The following is a 13,366-nucleotide window of genomic DNA, read 5'->3' on the forward strand; positions in this document are numbered from 1 at the left end:
GATGTATTGAAACAATGTATCATGAAGAGGTAAATCGTATTAGGCATCACCATAACTATACAGAAAACATAGACTTGAGTATAATCAAAATGCTAAGAAGTTTCATATGGCCTTGTATGAAAGGAATTTTAATGTTAATAAATGTTTTCCACTTGAAAAAATAAAATGTCCGATTCCATAGCTTTTTATGTATTCCCAGAGTTGTGCAACCATCAGCAAAAATTCCAGAACATTGTCTGCTCTTCAAAAGAAACCTCATACCCAGCAGCCACTCCCCGCACCCCCTCCAGTCAGCTTCTAGAAACCACTAATCAGTCTCTGTGGATTTGCCTCTTCAGCATATTTCATATAAATGAAATCATACATCATACAGCTAAAGTGTAAACTTTGGTGAATTCTTACATACGACACATGTGAAAGCATCCCTATAATTAACATAATGAAAACTTATACTTCTGTTGTAGACATTTGAGAACTTTACAGAACCTAAGGGCATTCACTCCAGAAGAAATGGAGACAGAATTCCATGACTCCTTGCATCTAGTTTGCTCCTTGTGTTTTCTAGGGATATTTCACTCAACCTTTGGTGGAATAAAGGTGGTCAGGGACCCTCTTGAATCCTGCATGTATCAGACAAAGGATTTGGGCAAACCAAAGATTTTACATCCAACAGAGTTTTACTTCAAGTGCAAAAGCCATGGGCCAATAGTTTTGCCCTTGAAGTGGCTTTTGGAATACTCTAGATGTTATGTTTCTTGCGGTGGGAACTACCAAAGGATAAAGTTCGCAACTAGGAAGTGGACGGTGAAGGGGCCATGAGCAATGAACCTACTAATTTGAAGCCCAAAGAAGGGCGGAGTTTCAACAGCTGGATCCAATGGTGCATTTGTGATTTGGGTGGGAGTGGAGAGGAAAGAAAATGACAGTAGAACAAACTTGTCAATTACTTATATTAACTATTGGGAGCCATCGGTATCACTTATGGTTATTTGTGCTGAAATAGAACAAATAAAAGCTTATTGATGAGAACAAAGGTGTCTTCTCCAGAGCCCAGTTGTGCCTGGGCAGTGGGGCTGGTTGTGGGAAGGCCAAAGAAAGTGTGTGGAGACGGCGAAGGAGACTTGAATTTCTTGAGGAAGGAGATCAGAGACATGAGAGACTGCTCCAAAAAGAGATCCGCAGCCACAGGCTGAAAGCTAGCACCTCTGTCCCTAAAGGACTCTGCCAAGGTGTGCTTCCTCCCCCTCATAGCCACCAGCTGGACAAGTGACAGGTATCCTTTCCACAGTGCCCTCCGTTCTGTGCTAGTCCCCACTGAGAGAGGGCTTTTGTAGGTGAGGGTGCAGAAGCAGTGACGTCATAGCACTCGCTTGCCAAGTTTGCTGATCCGACCAGCATCCCAAGGACCAGTTGTCCCCATGAACATGCAAGAAAGTTGCTTTCCACAGCGAGCACTGATGTGCCCTGGTTCCCATGAGCATGAGCGAGAGTCGGTGTCCTTCAGGATAAAGTGCATCTGGACACCCCAGCCCAGGCTCACTGTCACGGTTTGTTGAACCTGGCCAGGTTTTCAGGAACAGAAAGAGGACATTCAGGGATATGGGGTTTTACTGTCCCCCTTTTCTTTAGGGATGATACAAATATAAATATTGAGATCACACACAGAGTTGAATGTTGGGCCAGGAGGGAAGAGAAGAAGGGATCAGAGGCCAGGTTCATCATCACCACAAGGGACAGAGATGAGCAGGTACTGTCTGTAGTCATGAAAGGTCACAGGGATTATGAAAAAATATCCTGAAGGCTTCCAGGAGAACACAACATCAGAAAAGTCCAATGCAAATAAACGATTCGAAGGATTCAGACTACTTAGGTAAGGAGTGCACACAGGAGACTTCTAATGTTCTCACCACACATACTAAATGAACAGAATGAAAAAGAAGGAGGGAAGGAGAAAAGGATGATAATGAGGGGTGGATATGTTAATTGGTTTGCATACAATTATTTTCATAATATCTCTGTATATTAAAATATCACATTGTACACCTTGAAAATATACAATTTTGTTAAGTATCTGGCAAAAAAAAACCTGCTTTTCTTTACAAAGAAAATTTATATGAAATACAGAAATTAGATCCAGGGAAGGAAAGGGCAAGCCCTGGGGAGTGACCGATAAATTGTGGGTTTGTAAGAATGTGGCCCGATGGTTCCACCCTGAGGCCCAGTTGTAATGCCCCATTAAAGATTTACTCAATTAGAATATTTTCTAGATAGGATTAAAAAATAAATCTGCTCAACTGCGTGCTACATAGAGAAACAGCAAAGTTAAGTGTATTGTAAATGCTGAAAATAGAAAGATAGGAAATGATACACAGGTACAAGAAAATAAAAATAAATCATGGTATCTTTTTCATATCAGAAAGAGTGATGTTCAGGTTCAAAAGCATTAAGTGAGGGGAGAAAGTACTCTTCATAAAATCACAGGGTCTAATTCATAGAAAGGGCATAGTAGTTATGATTATGTGCCAAAATAACAGAAATATTCATGAAGCAGCAATTTGGGGAATGAATGAGAATTAGAAACAGGAGTAGTTCAGGCCTTGAATTCACCTGTGTCCATGAGTGACTAAGGAACCAACCAGTTAGCTTCCTGGGGCTCTTCCAGGGGCCCTCGGGTCTTTAATGGTCCAGCAGGTCACAGGATGGGGCTGCGGGACTCCATAGTGTTAAGATGCCCTTGGGTTCCTGAGGAGAGCAGCCTCAAGTACATTCCCCAGGAGGTCTCCTGTGTGAAGCTGCCAAGTGTGGACTCTGCTGATGGGAGACTCCGGTGGCTGCCAGCAGGGGGCGCGAGTGACCAGGTTTCCTCTTGTGCAGGGCTAGGGTCACTGCAAAGTGCTGGAACAAAGGTTCTTGAATTCTACAGAGAGGTGGCTTAGAGTCCCCTCTCTGCTTCACATCAACTTAGCCTCTCCTGGTCAGAGAAACAAGAGGTAGACCAGCTCCACTGGCCATCCAGAGAGAAGGAATGTTCTCCCCCATGGATCCAAAAGGTCCGGAGCTAGCTGGGTGCATGGTGCGCACCTGTGATCCCAGCACCTTGAGAGGCTGAGGCAGGAGGATGGCTTAGTGTTTTTATTTTTTCTCTATTTTATAACTGAGCACTTTTTATGTTTTACTTTGAGAGAGGGTCTCACTAAGTTGCCAAGGTTGGCCTCACACTGAGGATCCTCCTGCCTCAGCCTGGTAGCTGCTGAAATCAGACACGAGCCACCTTGCCCAGCCCCGGTCATTCTTTGTCACCACCCTGTGGCTCCCCTTACGTGGTGCATCTTTTCTAACCCCATTAATGGACTGCGGGGTCACCAGTTTCTAAAGTGGGCAGGAGTAGTGGAGGTGGTTAGGAAGGTCAATCGCCACTGGCCCTGGAGAGGGGAGCTGCCCAGGGCACCCGTGTGGGTGAGGCTGCCTTGTGTCCCTTTCAGCGTGTGAAAAATAGAAAGTAAAAGAAAGGGAGACCGAAGCAGCCCTCACAGGATCGGATCTATGAGGCTTTCCTTATTAAGCAGCAGAGTGTCACATTTCCCAGAAAGATAATGGCCATTGGTCAGAGTCAGGGTCTGAGTTTTACAGGGTTCAGGGGATTCTGCTTGAACCATAGCAGAACATGGTGGTGGTGGTGGTGGTGGGGGGCGATCAGGGGCAACAGCTGTGAAAATAATACCGCCAGTCACGGGTGAGGATGAGCTCCGTTTCCCCAGAAAGTGAGGCGGAGGCAAGAGTAGAGAGCAAGTTTTATTTCAAGCATAGGAACCCACGGGGCTGGGGATGTGGCTCAAGTGCGGGGTGCTGGGTTCAATCCTCAGCCCCACATAAAATGAAGTTGTTGTGTATGCCCAAAACTAAAAAAAAAAAAAAAAAAAAAAAAAAAAATTAAAAAATTCTCTAAAAAAAATAAAATAAATAAAAATTTTTTAAAAAGAATAGGAACCCACACTTCTCCCCAGAGAAGGGGACCCAGAGCTGGTGTCCAGGAAGTGGGAGCTTCCTGCCCCTTTCACACCTCTTAGATTTCCTTTGTTCTCCTGCCCTCTTCTCCCCTTAGCTCTCCCGCTAGTGCATTAAGTGACCAGAGGCCAGTAGCTGGGCCAAATAGTGGGGGGCAGATGGTGGAGTGATCTGGCAGTGAAGTAAAGCCAGGAGGTGTTAATGAACAAGGTAACGACTCCCCTGCAGGGAGAAACAGGTTGGAGCAGGAGCAGGGGGGGAGGGTTTGGGAAAAAGCAGGGCTTGATCTTCTTGCCCATCGCCCCACCTACCTGATGGGACCCAATCACTGATTATCTATCTCAACTGTCTTTTTGTCCCCTAGCTTCAAAAGCTCAGCGTCCATTGTTTTCCTTCTGTCCCTGGGACCGTGATTCTCCTTTTCCCTCTGGGGGTTGTTTTTCGGGATCTTTCCATTTGGGTCACAGACCTGTGCAGGGGGCTGTGAATGTTGGTCCACGGTGACTATCAAGAGATTAGCTACCTACATCTCTTCAGTCCATCAAGCTAATGGCAAGAGATATCTGTCCAGGCTTCTGGGATCCTCCTCCCCAGATATGTGGTACATTTTGATGAATTGGTCCATGTCCAGGGTCGTGTTGGCCCAAGGACTATCGGAAACCCTCAGACATATATCCTTTAAGTCAGGAGGCAGACAGTCCCTCCCTGAATCCAACACAGGCTGCCCAAGCCCAGAAGACCTGGGTACATCGTCGTCCTGGTGATGGGTAGTGGCAGAATTCCATGGGACACGGTTCTCTGCGGTGACAGGTGAGGGGGACACCACCTCATCCTCTTCGGTATTCTGGGTAGAGGGTCCTGGCAACACCCCTGGCTCCATTTCTTGCTGCTGCTTTTTCCACTTTACTCGTTGGTTTTTAAACCACGTCTGAGAGCAGAGAGGAAAGGGTGAAAAAAGATCTGAGTCAGCCATAAAGAAGAATGAAATCGTGGCACATGCTGGTCAATGGATGGCAGGCACTGGAGTCGATCGTGCTAAGTGAAATAAGCCAATCCCCCCAAACAAATGGCCGAATGTTCTCTGATGTGTGGGTGGTGACTCACAACAGGCCCAGGACAGAGGTAGTGGAGGTTGGCTGGACTGGACAGGGTGGAGTGGGGGAAAGGAGGAGGGATTGGAGTGGGACAGGCAGTGGAATGAGTTGGACATGGCTTTCCTGGGTTCATATGTGAATACGCGACCAGTGCAACCCCACAAGAATGGGAAGTTAGACTCCATGTAGGTGGGACATGTCCAAATACATTCTACTGTCCTGGATAACTAAAAAGAATGAGTTTTTAAAAAGAAAGAAAATGTGGTTGAGCGCAAAGGGGCGCCCTCATGTTCCTCAGTGAGATTTTTGCCCACGTTGCCTCTGTTGCTGGTTATCTGAAAAGGGAAGTTCTTTCTACCTGTCCTCTGTCCTGCGGCCCGGAGGGTGCCGAGGGGTTACACTAGCAATGGGAAGAAGAGGGCCCAGTGTCTCGTTTCACAGCTAGAGTACTCAGGGTCACTCCAGGTGAACTGGGCTGCACGAAATCATCACACAGAGACAGAGATACCTTTTCCTTTGGGTCCTGGGATGGCTCTTCTGAACTTAGAGGTGGGTAGAAAGAGAGATGAACCCTTTTATAGGGGAGAAGCCATTCAAATGAGGCAAGGGGTCGGGTTTCGGGGGTTGAGTCTAGCTTCCTGACGTCTGCTGTCAGCAGGTTGACTGACATCTAGGAAGGCCACACCCAAAGTCAGAGCAGGAGAAGGGGACACACAGAGGGCGTTTCCATGGAACATTCTATCCCAAACAGGGCAAAGGGGTAGGATTACAAAAGAATAGGTGAGTGTCGCTCAACCCCAGGGGTATGGCTACTCAGAAGGCTGGCCTTGCTATCCGAGTGGGAAAAGACCGAGTCACTACCATGCCAGACTACAGGGACCTTAGATCTCCTAGCGCATCAGGGCTGGAGGGCGTGGTAACTCAGTGTGGCTGAGTTACAGCACTCACCCCTAGGGGAGGAGGCCTTAAGTAAAGGAGGGTCCTGTTAGTGATGGCTCCGGTTTTATTTCTCAGAGGAAGCGTTTTGAAGTCCAAGAGTGTGGGGTGGGGTGGAGCTCAGGATGCCCTCATGGGGGAGTCCTGCCCTCAACACTCTGGAGGGACTCATTGGCAAGGCAGTTAGTTGCACGGCATAGTTATGAACGACCAACTCAGCAGAGCTAGAAATCTGTAAGCTGTCACTTGGGTACAGATTTGAGTGCCAGAAGCTTAGTTCCCGGTGTCATGGCATTGAGAGGTGTAGACCCCTCTATGAGGGGGGCCTGATGGGAGGTAATTAGGTCACAGGGCATGGCCCTCGGAAGAGATGAAGGCCCTTTCTCAGGAAGGGGGTCAGGACTTCCAGCACTGGATTTTAGTGGCACCCTCTTCTCCACACACACAAAAGAAAACCTTAACTGGGTTTCTCCAGACATCCCCACCATGGCTGATTTTAGGACTGTCAGCAAAAGAGTCTCTGCAAAAGAGTTCAGTGTAGATAAACTTCCTATTTTCGTGTCACCCTGTTTTACTTGGCCACTGGCCGGGAAGATACCAGATACAGAAAGGGCCTTCATCTCTTCTGAGGGCCATGCCTGGTGACCTAAGACACTCCAGGTGCTGGACACCCTGTCACTAGTTTTTCACAAACATGTATCCAGTAGAGTAGTTTGTAGAAATGTGCAGACAAGGCCTCTGGCCTTGGGCTGGGCTTCACAGAGATGTCTACATTCCTTAGAGGAGAGAAGTTACCACCTGGGCTCCATGGTAACCGCTGGCAGGGGAGGAAGGAGAGGGGAGGAGAAGCTCCCCCGTTCTCAGGTGCTGTCCTTGAAGGGTTAACTTGCCCAGAACAGTGAGAGAAAAAGCTGCTTTTATGTGAACTTCTGCAGACTGGGAACTTCTAAGCCCCTCCCCTTATATGCTGGGTGTAAAACTCTGAAACTCCCTGAACTCGGGGTTCAGGGGATTGATTGATGACAGCAAAAGCTGTGCCCCCTGAACCTGGCTGCAGCCAAATAAAACTGTGTCCTGCTGTCTTCGGTGCCCTGCCTCGTCTGTCCCTACAACAAGATGACCCTCAGGAACCGGCTGTTGAAAAGTAGGGGTCACCTGTTTACCTTCTCACTTGTCTCATCTACACTTTGACCACAAGGGATGAGTGCCATCTGCCACACAGTGAGGTAGCACAAGGCCCTCACAAGACATGGCCACCCACGTCTGGGCTTGACAGTATCCAAAACCATGAACCAAGATGAACCTCTTTTCTTTCTAAATCACCTGAAATCAGGTATTTTGTTTTAGCAACACACAATGGGCTAAGACAACACGGGACAAACCCATTTAAATGGTAGTATCTGAGATCCAGCCCGAGAGGGGCCTATGTAGCATTGTGGGCCTGGAATCAGAAAGGCCTGGGTCCCAATCAGGCTGTTGTGCTACTAATCCTTGGATGGAAATTCTTTTTTTTTTTTTAATATTTATTTTTTAGTTGTAGTCGGTGCAATACCTTTATTTCACTTATTTATTTTTTTATGTGGTGTGAGGATCGAACCCAGGGTCTTGCATGTGTGAGGCAAGCGCTCTACCGCTGAGCCACAACCCCAGCCCCTGGAAGGCAATTCTTCTGGGTGAGCTGTGGTGTTCTTGAGACTAAACTATAACATGTTTCACCTCTGTGCTTGCACGAGTCAGTGGTCAATACTCCTATAGCTCAAGAATTAAAACCAAGAATCAATACCTGGGATGGTATTAGCACCAAAACAGACTGGTAGACCAATGGTACAGAAGAGAGGACACAGAGACTAACCCACAAAATTACAAATAGAGGAGTTTCTATCATGGTGGTTGAAGGTGTGAAGGGAGCCCTGGGTCAGGTGTGCTACCTAGAGACAGACACACTCAGGGACAAACCTTGACTACAGCCTCATCAAGATTGAGGGTGGAAGCCAGTTCTGCTACGGTTTCGAAGCTGGGTATCTGGGTCTTCTGGAAAACACTTTTCAGTACTTCCAGTTGCTCTGCTGTGAAGGTCGTGCGGTGCCGGCGAACGTGCTGGAAGTTCTCTGCCAGAGAACATCAAAAGGCTTCCATTGAAAACCATCCTCATGTGATCTTCTTGCCTGAAGCTGCCCTGAGGATCGGGAGCTTGGTCTCAAACCTTAACTCACAGAACCCCCCCCTCCTTACCATCTTGCTGGAACTCTTCTGCACCCCCAGGAAACCAGTACCAATGTCTTCTGAGCAGGGTGTATTTTCAAGCCACAAGTGGCTTTTTAAAAAAAATCATTTTCCTAAGTTGCATGGCCTGGTGACACATCCTTGTAGTCCCAGCTACTAGGGGAGGCTGAGGCTAGAGGATTGCTTGAGTCCAGGGGTTGGAGGCCAGCCTGGGAAACAGTGAGACCATCTCAAAATCAAAGGCATTTCTGTATATCAATGACAAATCCTCTGAGATGGAAATTAGGAAAACTACCCCATTTACAATAGCCTCAAAAAAAAAAAATACTTGGGAATCAACTTAATGAAAGAGGTGAAGGATCTACACAATAAAAACTACAGAACCCTAAAGAAAGAAATCAAAGAAGACCTTGGAAGATGGAAAGATTGACCTTGCTCTTGGATAGGCAGAATTAATATTATCCATTAATATTATTCTACCAAAAGCAGTATACAGATTTAGTGCAATTCTGATCAAAATCCCAATGGCATTCCTCATAGACATAGAAAAAGCAATCATGAAATTCATCTGGAAAAATAAGACACGCAGAATAGCTAAAGCCGTCCTTAGCAGGAAGAGTGAAGCAAGTGGCATCACTATACCAGACCTTAAAGTATACTACAGAGCAGTAGTAACAAAACAGCATGGTATTGGCACCAAAATAGACTGGTAGACCAATGGTACAGAATAGAGGACACAGAGACTAACCACAAAATTACAATTATCTTATATTAGACAAAGGCGCCAAAAACATGCATTGGAGAAAAGATAGCCTCTTCAACAAATGGTGCTGGGAAAACTGGAAATCCATATGCAATAAAATGAAATTAAACCCCTATCTCTCACTGTGCACAAAACTGAACTCAAAATGGATCAAGGACTTAGGAATACAACCAGAGACCCTGCATCCAATAGAAGAAAAAGTAGGCCCTAATCTCCATCATGTGGGATTAGGCCCCGACTTTCTTAATAAGACTCCTACAGTGCAAGAATTAAAACCAAGAATCAATACATGGGATGGAATCAAACTAAAAAGTTTCTTCTCAGCAAAAGAAACAATTTGTGAGGTGAGTAGAGAGCCTGCATCTTGGGGGCAATCTTTACCCCTCAAACATCAGATAGAGCACTAATCTCTAGGGTATATAAAGAACTCAAAAAACTAAACACCAAAAAAATAAATAACCCAATCAATAAATGGGCCAAGGACATGAACAGACACTTCTCAGAAGAGGATATTCAACCAATCAACAAATATATGGAAAAAAAAGGTTCATCATCTCTAGTAATTAGAGAAATGCAAATCAAAACTACTCTAAGATACCATCTCACTCCAGTCAGCATGGCAGCTATTATAAAGACAAACAACAATAAGTGTTGGTGAGGATGTGGGAAAAAAGGCACACTCATACATTGCTGGTGGGACTGCAAATTGGTGCAGCCATTATAGGAATGGAACCACCATTTGACCCAGCTATCCCTCTCCTCAGTCTATACACAAAGGACTTAAAATCAGCATATTACAGGACACAGTCCCATCAATGTTCATAGCAGCACAATTCACAATAGCTAAACTGTGGAACCAACCTAGATGCCCTTCAGTAAATGAATGGATTTTTTTTAAATGTGGCATTTATACACAATGGAATATTACTCAGCAATAAAAGAGAATAAAATCATGGCATTTGCAGGTAAATGGATGCAGTTGGAGAAGATAATGCTAAGTGAAGTTAGCCAATCCCCTGCCCCCCAAAAACATGGTGAATGTTTTCTCTGATATAAGGTGACTGACTCATAGTTGGGTAGAGAGAGGGAGCACGGGAGGAATAGACGAATTCTAGATAGAAATAAAACCAATTAAAAAACGCTTTTTAAATAAAACTTGTATCAGAAGAGCTAGATACCTCTTTTTGTATGTGAGCATGATAATACACTAATTTTCTACAATGAAAGTCATTTTAAAATTTTTCAGAGAAAAGTAAAATATTTATCTCTCCAGACAAGAAATACAGTTCTAAATTCAGTTTTACAAATACAGTCATAAAAGAATACTAATAAGTATGACAGCATCAACATTTAAAATATAACTCATAAGTAAATTTAAAAACATAAGCCACAGAGTTCAACAAATGTAAAAGAAAAATTTTTAGTGTCTAGAAGACATCAAAAACATTCTACTTGCAGCCAATTTGGAAAGCAGTATGGAGATTCCTTGTAAAGCTGGGAATAGAACCACCATTTGACCCAGCTATCCCTCTCCTCGGTGTATACACAAAGGATTTAAAAACAGCATACTACAGGGACACAGCCACATCAATGTTTTTTTTTATTATTATTATTGTTATTTTTTTGGCGGACACAACATCTTGATTTGTATGTGGTGCTAAGGATTGAACCCGGGCCGCACGCATGCCAGGCGAGTGCACTACCGTTTGAGCCACATCCCCAGCCCCACATCAATGTTTATAGCAGCACAATTCACAATAGCTAGACTGAGGAGCCAACCTAGATGCCCTTCAATGGATGAATGGATGAAAAAAATGTGGCATATATACGCAATAGAATATTACTCAGCACTAAAAAATAACAAGATCATGGCATTTGCAGGGAAATGGATGGCATTAGAGCAGATTATGCTAAGTGAAGTTAGCCAATCCCTAAAAAACAAAGGCCGAATGTCTTCTCTGATATAAAGAGAGTGACTCAAAATGGGGTAGGGAGGAAGAGCATGAGAAGAAGATTATCCCTAAATAGGAAAGAGGTGGGAGGGAAAAGGAGGGAGAATGGGAATTGCACGGAGATCCTCATCGTTATACAGAATACATGTATGATGATGTGAGGAAAAAAGAAAAAGAAGTGGGTCACATTAGATTGGGTAGAGAGAAGTGATGGGAGGGGAGGGGAGGGGAAGGGGGTAATGAAGAACAGCAGAATAACATAGACTTTATTATTGCTGTGGGTAGATACGTGACTGCATGACCAATGTGATTCTGCAACCTGTACACTCAGAAAAATGAGAAATTATACCCCATCTGATTCAAATGCATGATATGTCAAGATCATTGTACTGTCATGTGTAACTAATTAAAACAAAACAAAACCAACATTCTACTGAGGCTGGGGTTGTAGCTCAGTGGTAGAGCTCTTGCCTAGCACATGTGAAGCAGTGGGTTGGATCCTCAGCACCACATAAAACTGAAATACTGGTATTGTGTTCATCTACAACTAAAAAGATTTTTTAAAAAAACATTCTATTGGGGGCTGGGGATATAGCTCAGTTGGTAGAGTGCTTGCCTCCCATGCACAAGGCCCTGGGTTCAATCCCCAGCACCACAAAAACAAAAACATTCTACTAATGCTCTGGGGAAGGGGAAACAACTTTTAAAATGATAACCTTTAAAATAGAGTGAATGAAAAATCAAATAAGAGGCTCAAATGCTTTGGTTAAGAAAGAAATGGAACTGTTCAGAGACGCCTGCCTGACATCCCAGTGGCTCTAGAGGCTGAGGCAGGAGGATTGCAGGTTTGAAGCTAGCCTCGGCAACTAAGCAAGGCCCTAGGCAAGTCTCAAAATTAAAAATCAATATAAAGGACTAGAGATGTGTCTCAGTGGTGAAGCGCCCCTAGGGGCAACCCTGGGTACTGCTACTACCTCCCACAGAAAACATAAGGAAAGGCCTTGGTGTTAGTCCGGGGCACAAAGATTAGCAGTCAAAAGGTCCTGAACTCAGTCCCTATCACAGAAAAATATATAAATAATTTTAAAAAGGAAATTAGATCACGTACCATTTTATACCCATTTTATAGAGATTTCAATGCATGACAGAGGGCTGAGGAGTAGCTCAGAGGTAGAGCTACTGGTGGTTCTGGGTTTATCCCCAGCACCACAAAAGAAAGAAGAACTCTATGCATGACGGGATCAGATATTACACTGCTATTTAACACTCCAGGGGCGCTTGGCCCTTTTTTATTTTTCGTTTTGAGAAAGGATCTCACTAAATTGTCTAGGGCCTTGCTAAATTGCTGAAGCTGGCCTCCAACTTGCAATCTGCCTGCCTCAGCCTCCCGAGTTGCTGGGATTATTACGCTTGGTACCATATACACATATATACGTGGTACCTACTATATAGATAAATAGATAGGTACATAGTACCAGGGACTGAACTCAACCACTGAGCTCCATCCCCAGCCCTTTTCTGTATTGTCTTTAGAGACAGGGTCTCACCGAGTTGCTTAAGCATCTCGCTTGGGCCGAGTCTGGCTTTGGATTCGTTCATAATCCTCCTAACTCTGTCCCTGCACCGGCTGGTATTACGCATGCGCCACCGTGCCCAGGTACAATGCGCTGACTCTCACAACTGTCTACCTGGTTTTGCCAAAACCAAGCGCCATCATGAAGCCCCACACCTCTCATCTTGGTTTATCCATAACCAACGGCAACTTCACCCCCCCTTACCTGCCATCGCAGCCTCTGGAAGGGTGATCGATGTCTCCTCTGCGCACTCAAGACCTCCTAAATTGGTGTGTCTGCTCTACTTGAGAATCTACTTATAAATTTGCATCCAATCAGACCCCTACCCTAACCCTCCCTAATCCCAAACCCTCCAATGATCATTCTAGGATTTTGCTCTTGGCATGGGGCCTGGGCAGAGTGATTGACGACTGATTCCTGACCTCAAGGATTGGAGGAAAACTCATCAAAGCTGTGCAAACAGAAAAGAGAGGAAAATGCCCCCAAATTTCACTCGGGACAAAATGAAAACAAAGGAGTAAATAAATAAGGTGGGGCTGGGGTGGCGGCTCAGTGGTGGAGCGCTCGCCTAGCATGTGTGAGGCCCTGGGTTCGATTCTCAGCACCGCATATAAGTAAAAGAATAGAATAAAGGTCCATCGATGTCATATATATATATATATAAACAAGGTGCCGAGGAAAAGAGTACGTTGGCAAGAACGCTGGGACTTGGAAGGTGTCGGAGGGGCTCCGTGCCTGCGCAGCTCTGGGCGAGATCTGGAGCCCCACCGCACAGCAGCTGGGATGCGAGGTCAGGTCCCCAGCCCTGAGCCTTCCCCG

General features: G+C 45.2%; 1 protein-coding gene across 1 annotated transcript; it reads right to left on the reverse strand.

Annotated features, from left to right (window-relative positions):
- Positions 1 to 4,546: 4,546 nt before the first annotated feature.
- Positions 4,547 to 12,758, reverse strand: Leutx (leucine twenty homeobox). Its single transcript, XM_046440086.1, has 3 exons — positions 12,752 to 12,758; positions 7,992 to 8,143; positions 4,547 to 4,933 (listed from the first exon to the last, which is right to left on the reverse strand). Exons 1-3 carry the CDS (start codon positions 12,756 to 12,758, stop codon positions 4,547 to 4,549), a joined length of 546 nt encoding a protein of 181 aa, XP_046296042.1.
- Between the last annotated feature and the right edge of the window lie 608 nt (positions 12,759 to 13,366).

This window comes from Marmota monax, unplaced genomic scaffold, assembly GCF_021218885.2.
Source record: "Marmota monax isolate L192 unplaced genomic scaffold, Marmota_monax_Labrador192_F-V1.1 WCK01_AAM20220418_F8-fsc00228, whole genome shotgun sequence".
Taxonomy (NCBI): domain Eukaryota; kingdom Metazoa; phylum Chordata; class Mammalia; order Rodentia; family Sciuridae; genus Marmota; species Marmota monax.

Coding starts and splice junctions, on each gene's coding strand:
- Leutx (XM_046440086.1), bottom strand. Junction 4,934..7,991: donor TTGATGAGGCTGTAGTCAAG/GTTTGTCCCTGA, acceptor CTCTGCTCTCAG/ACGTGGTTTAAAAACCAACG.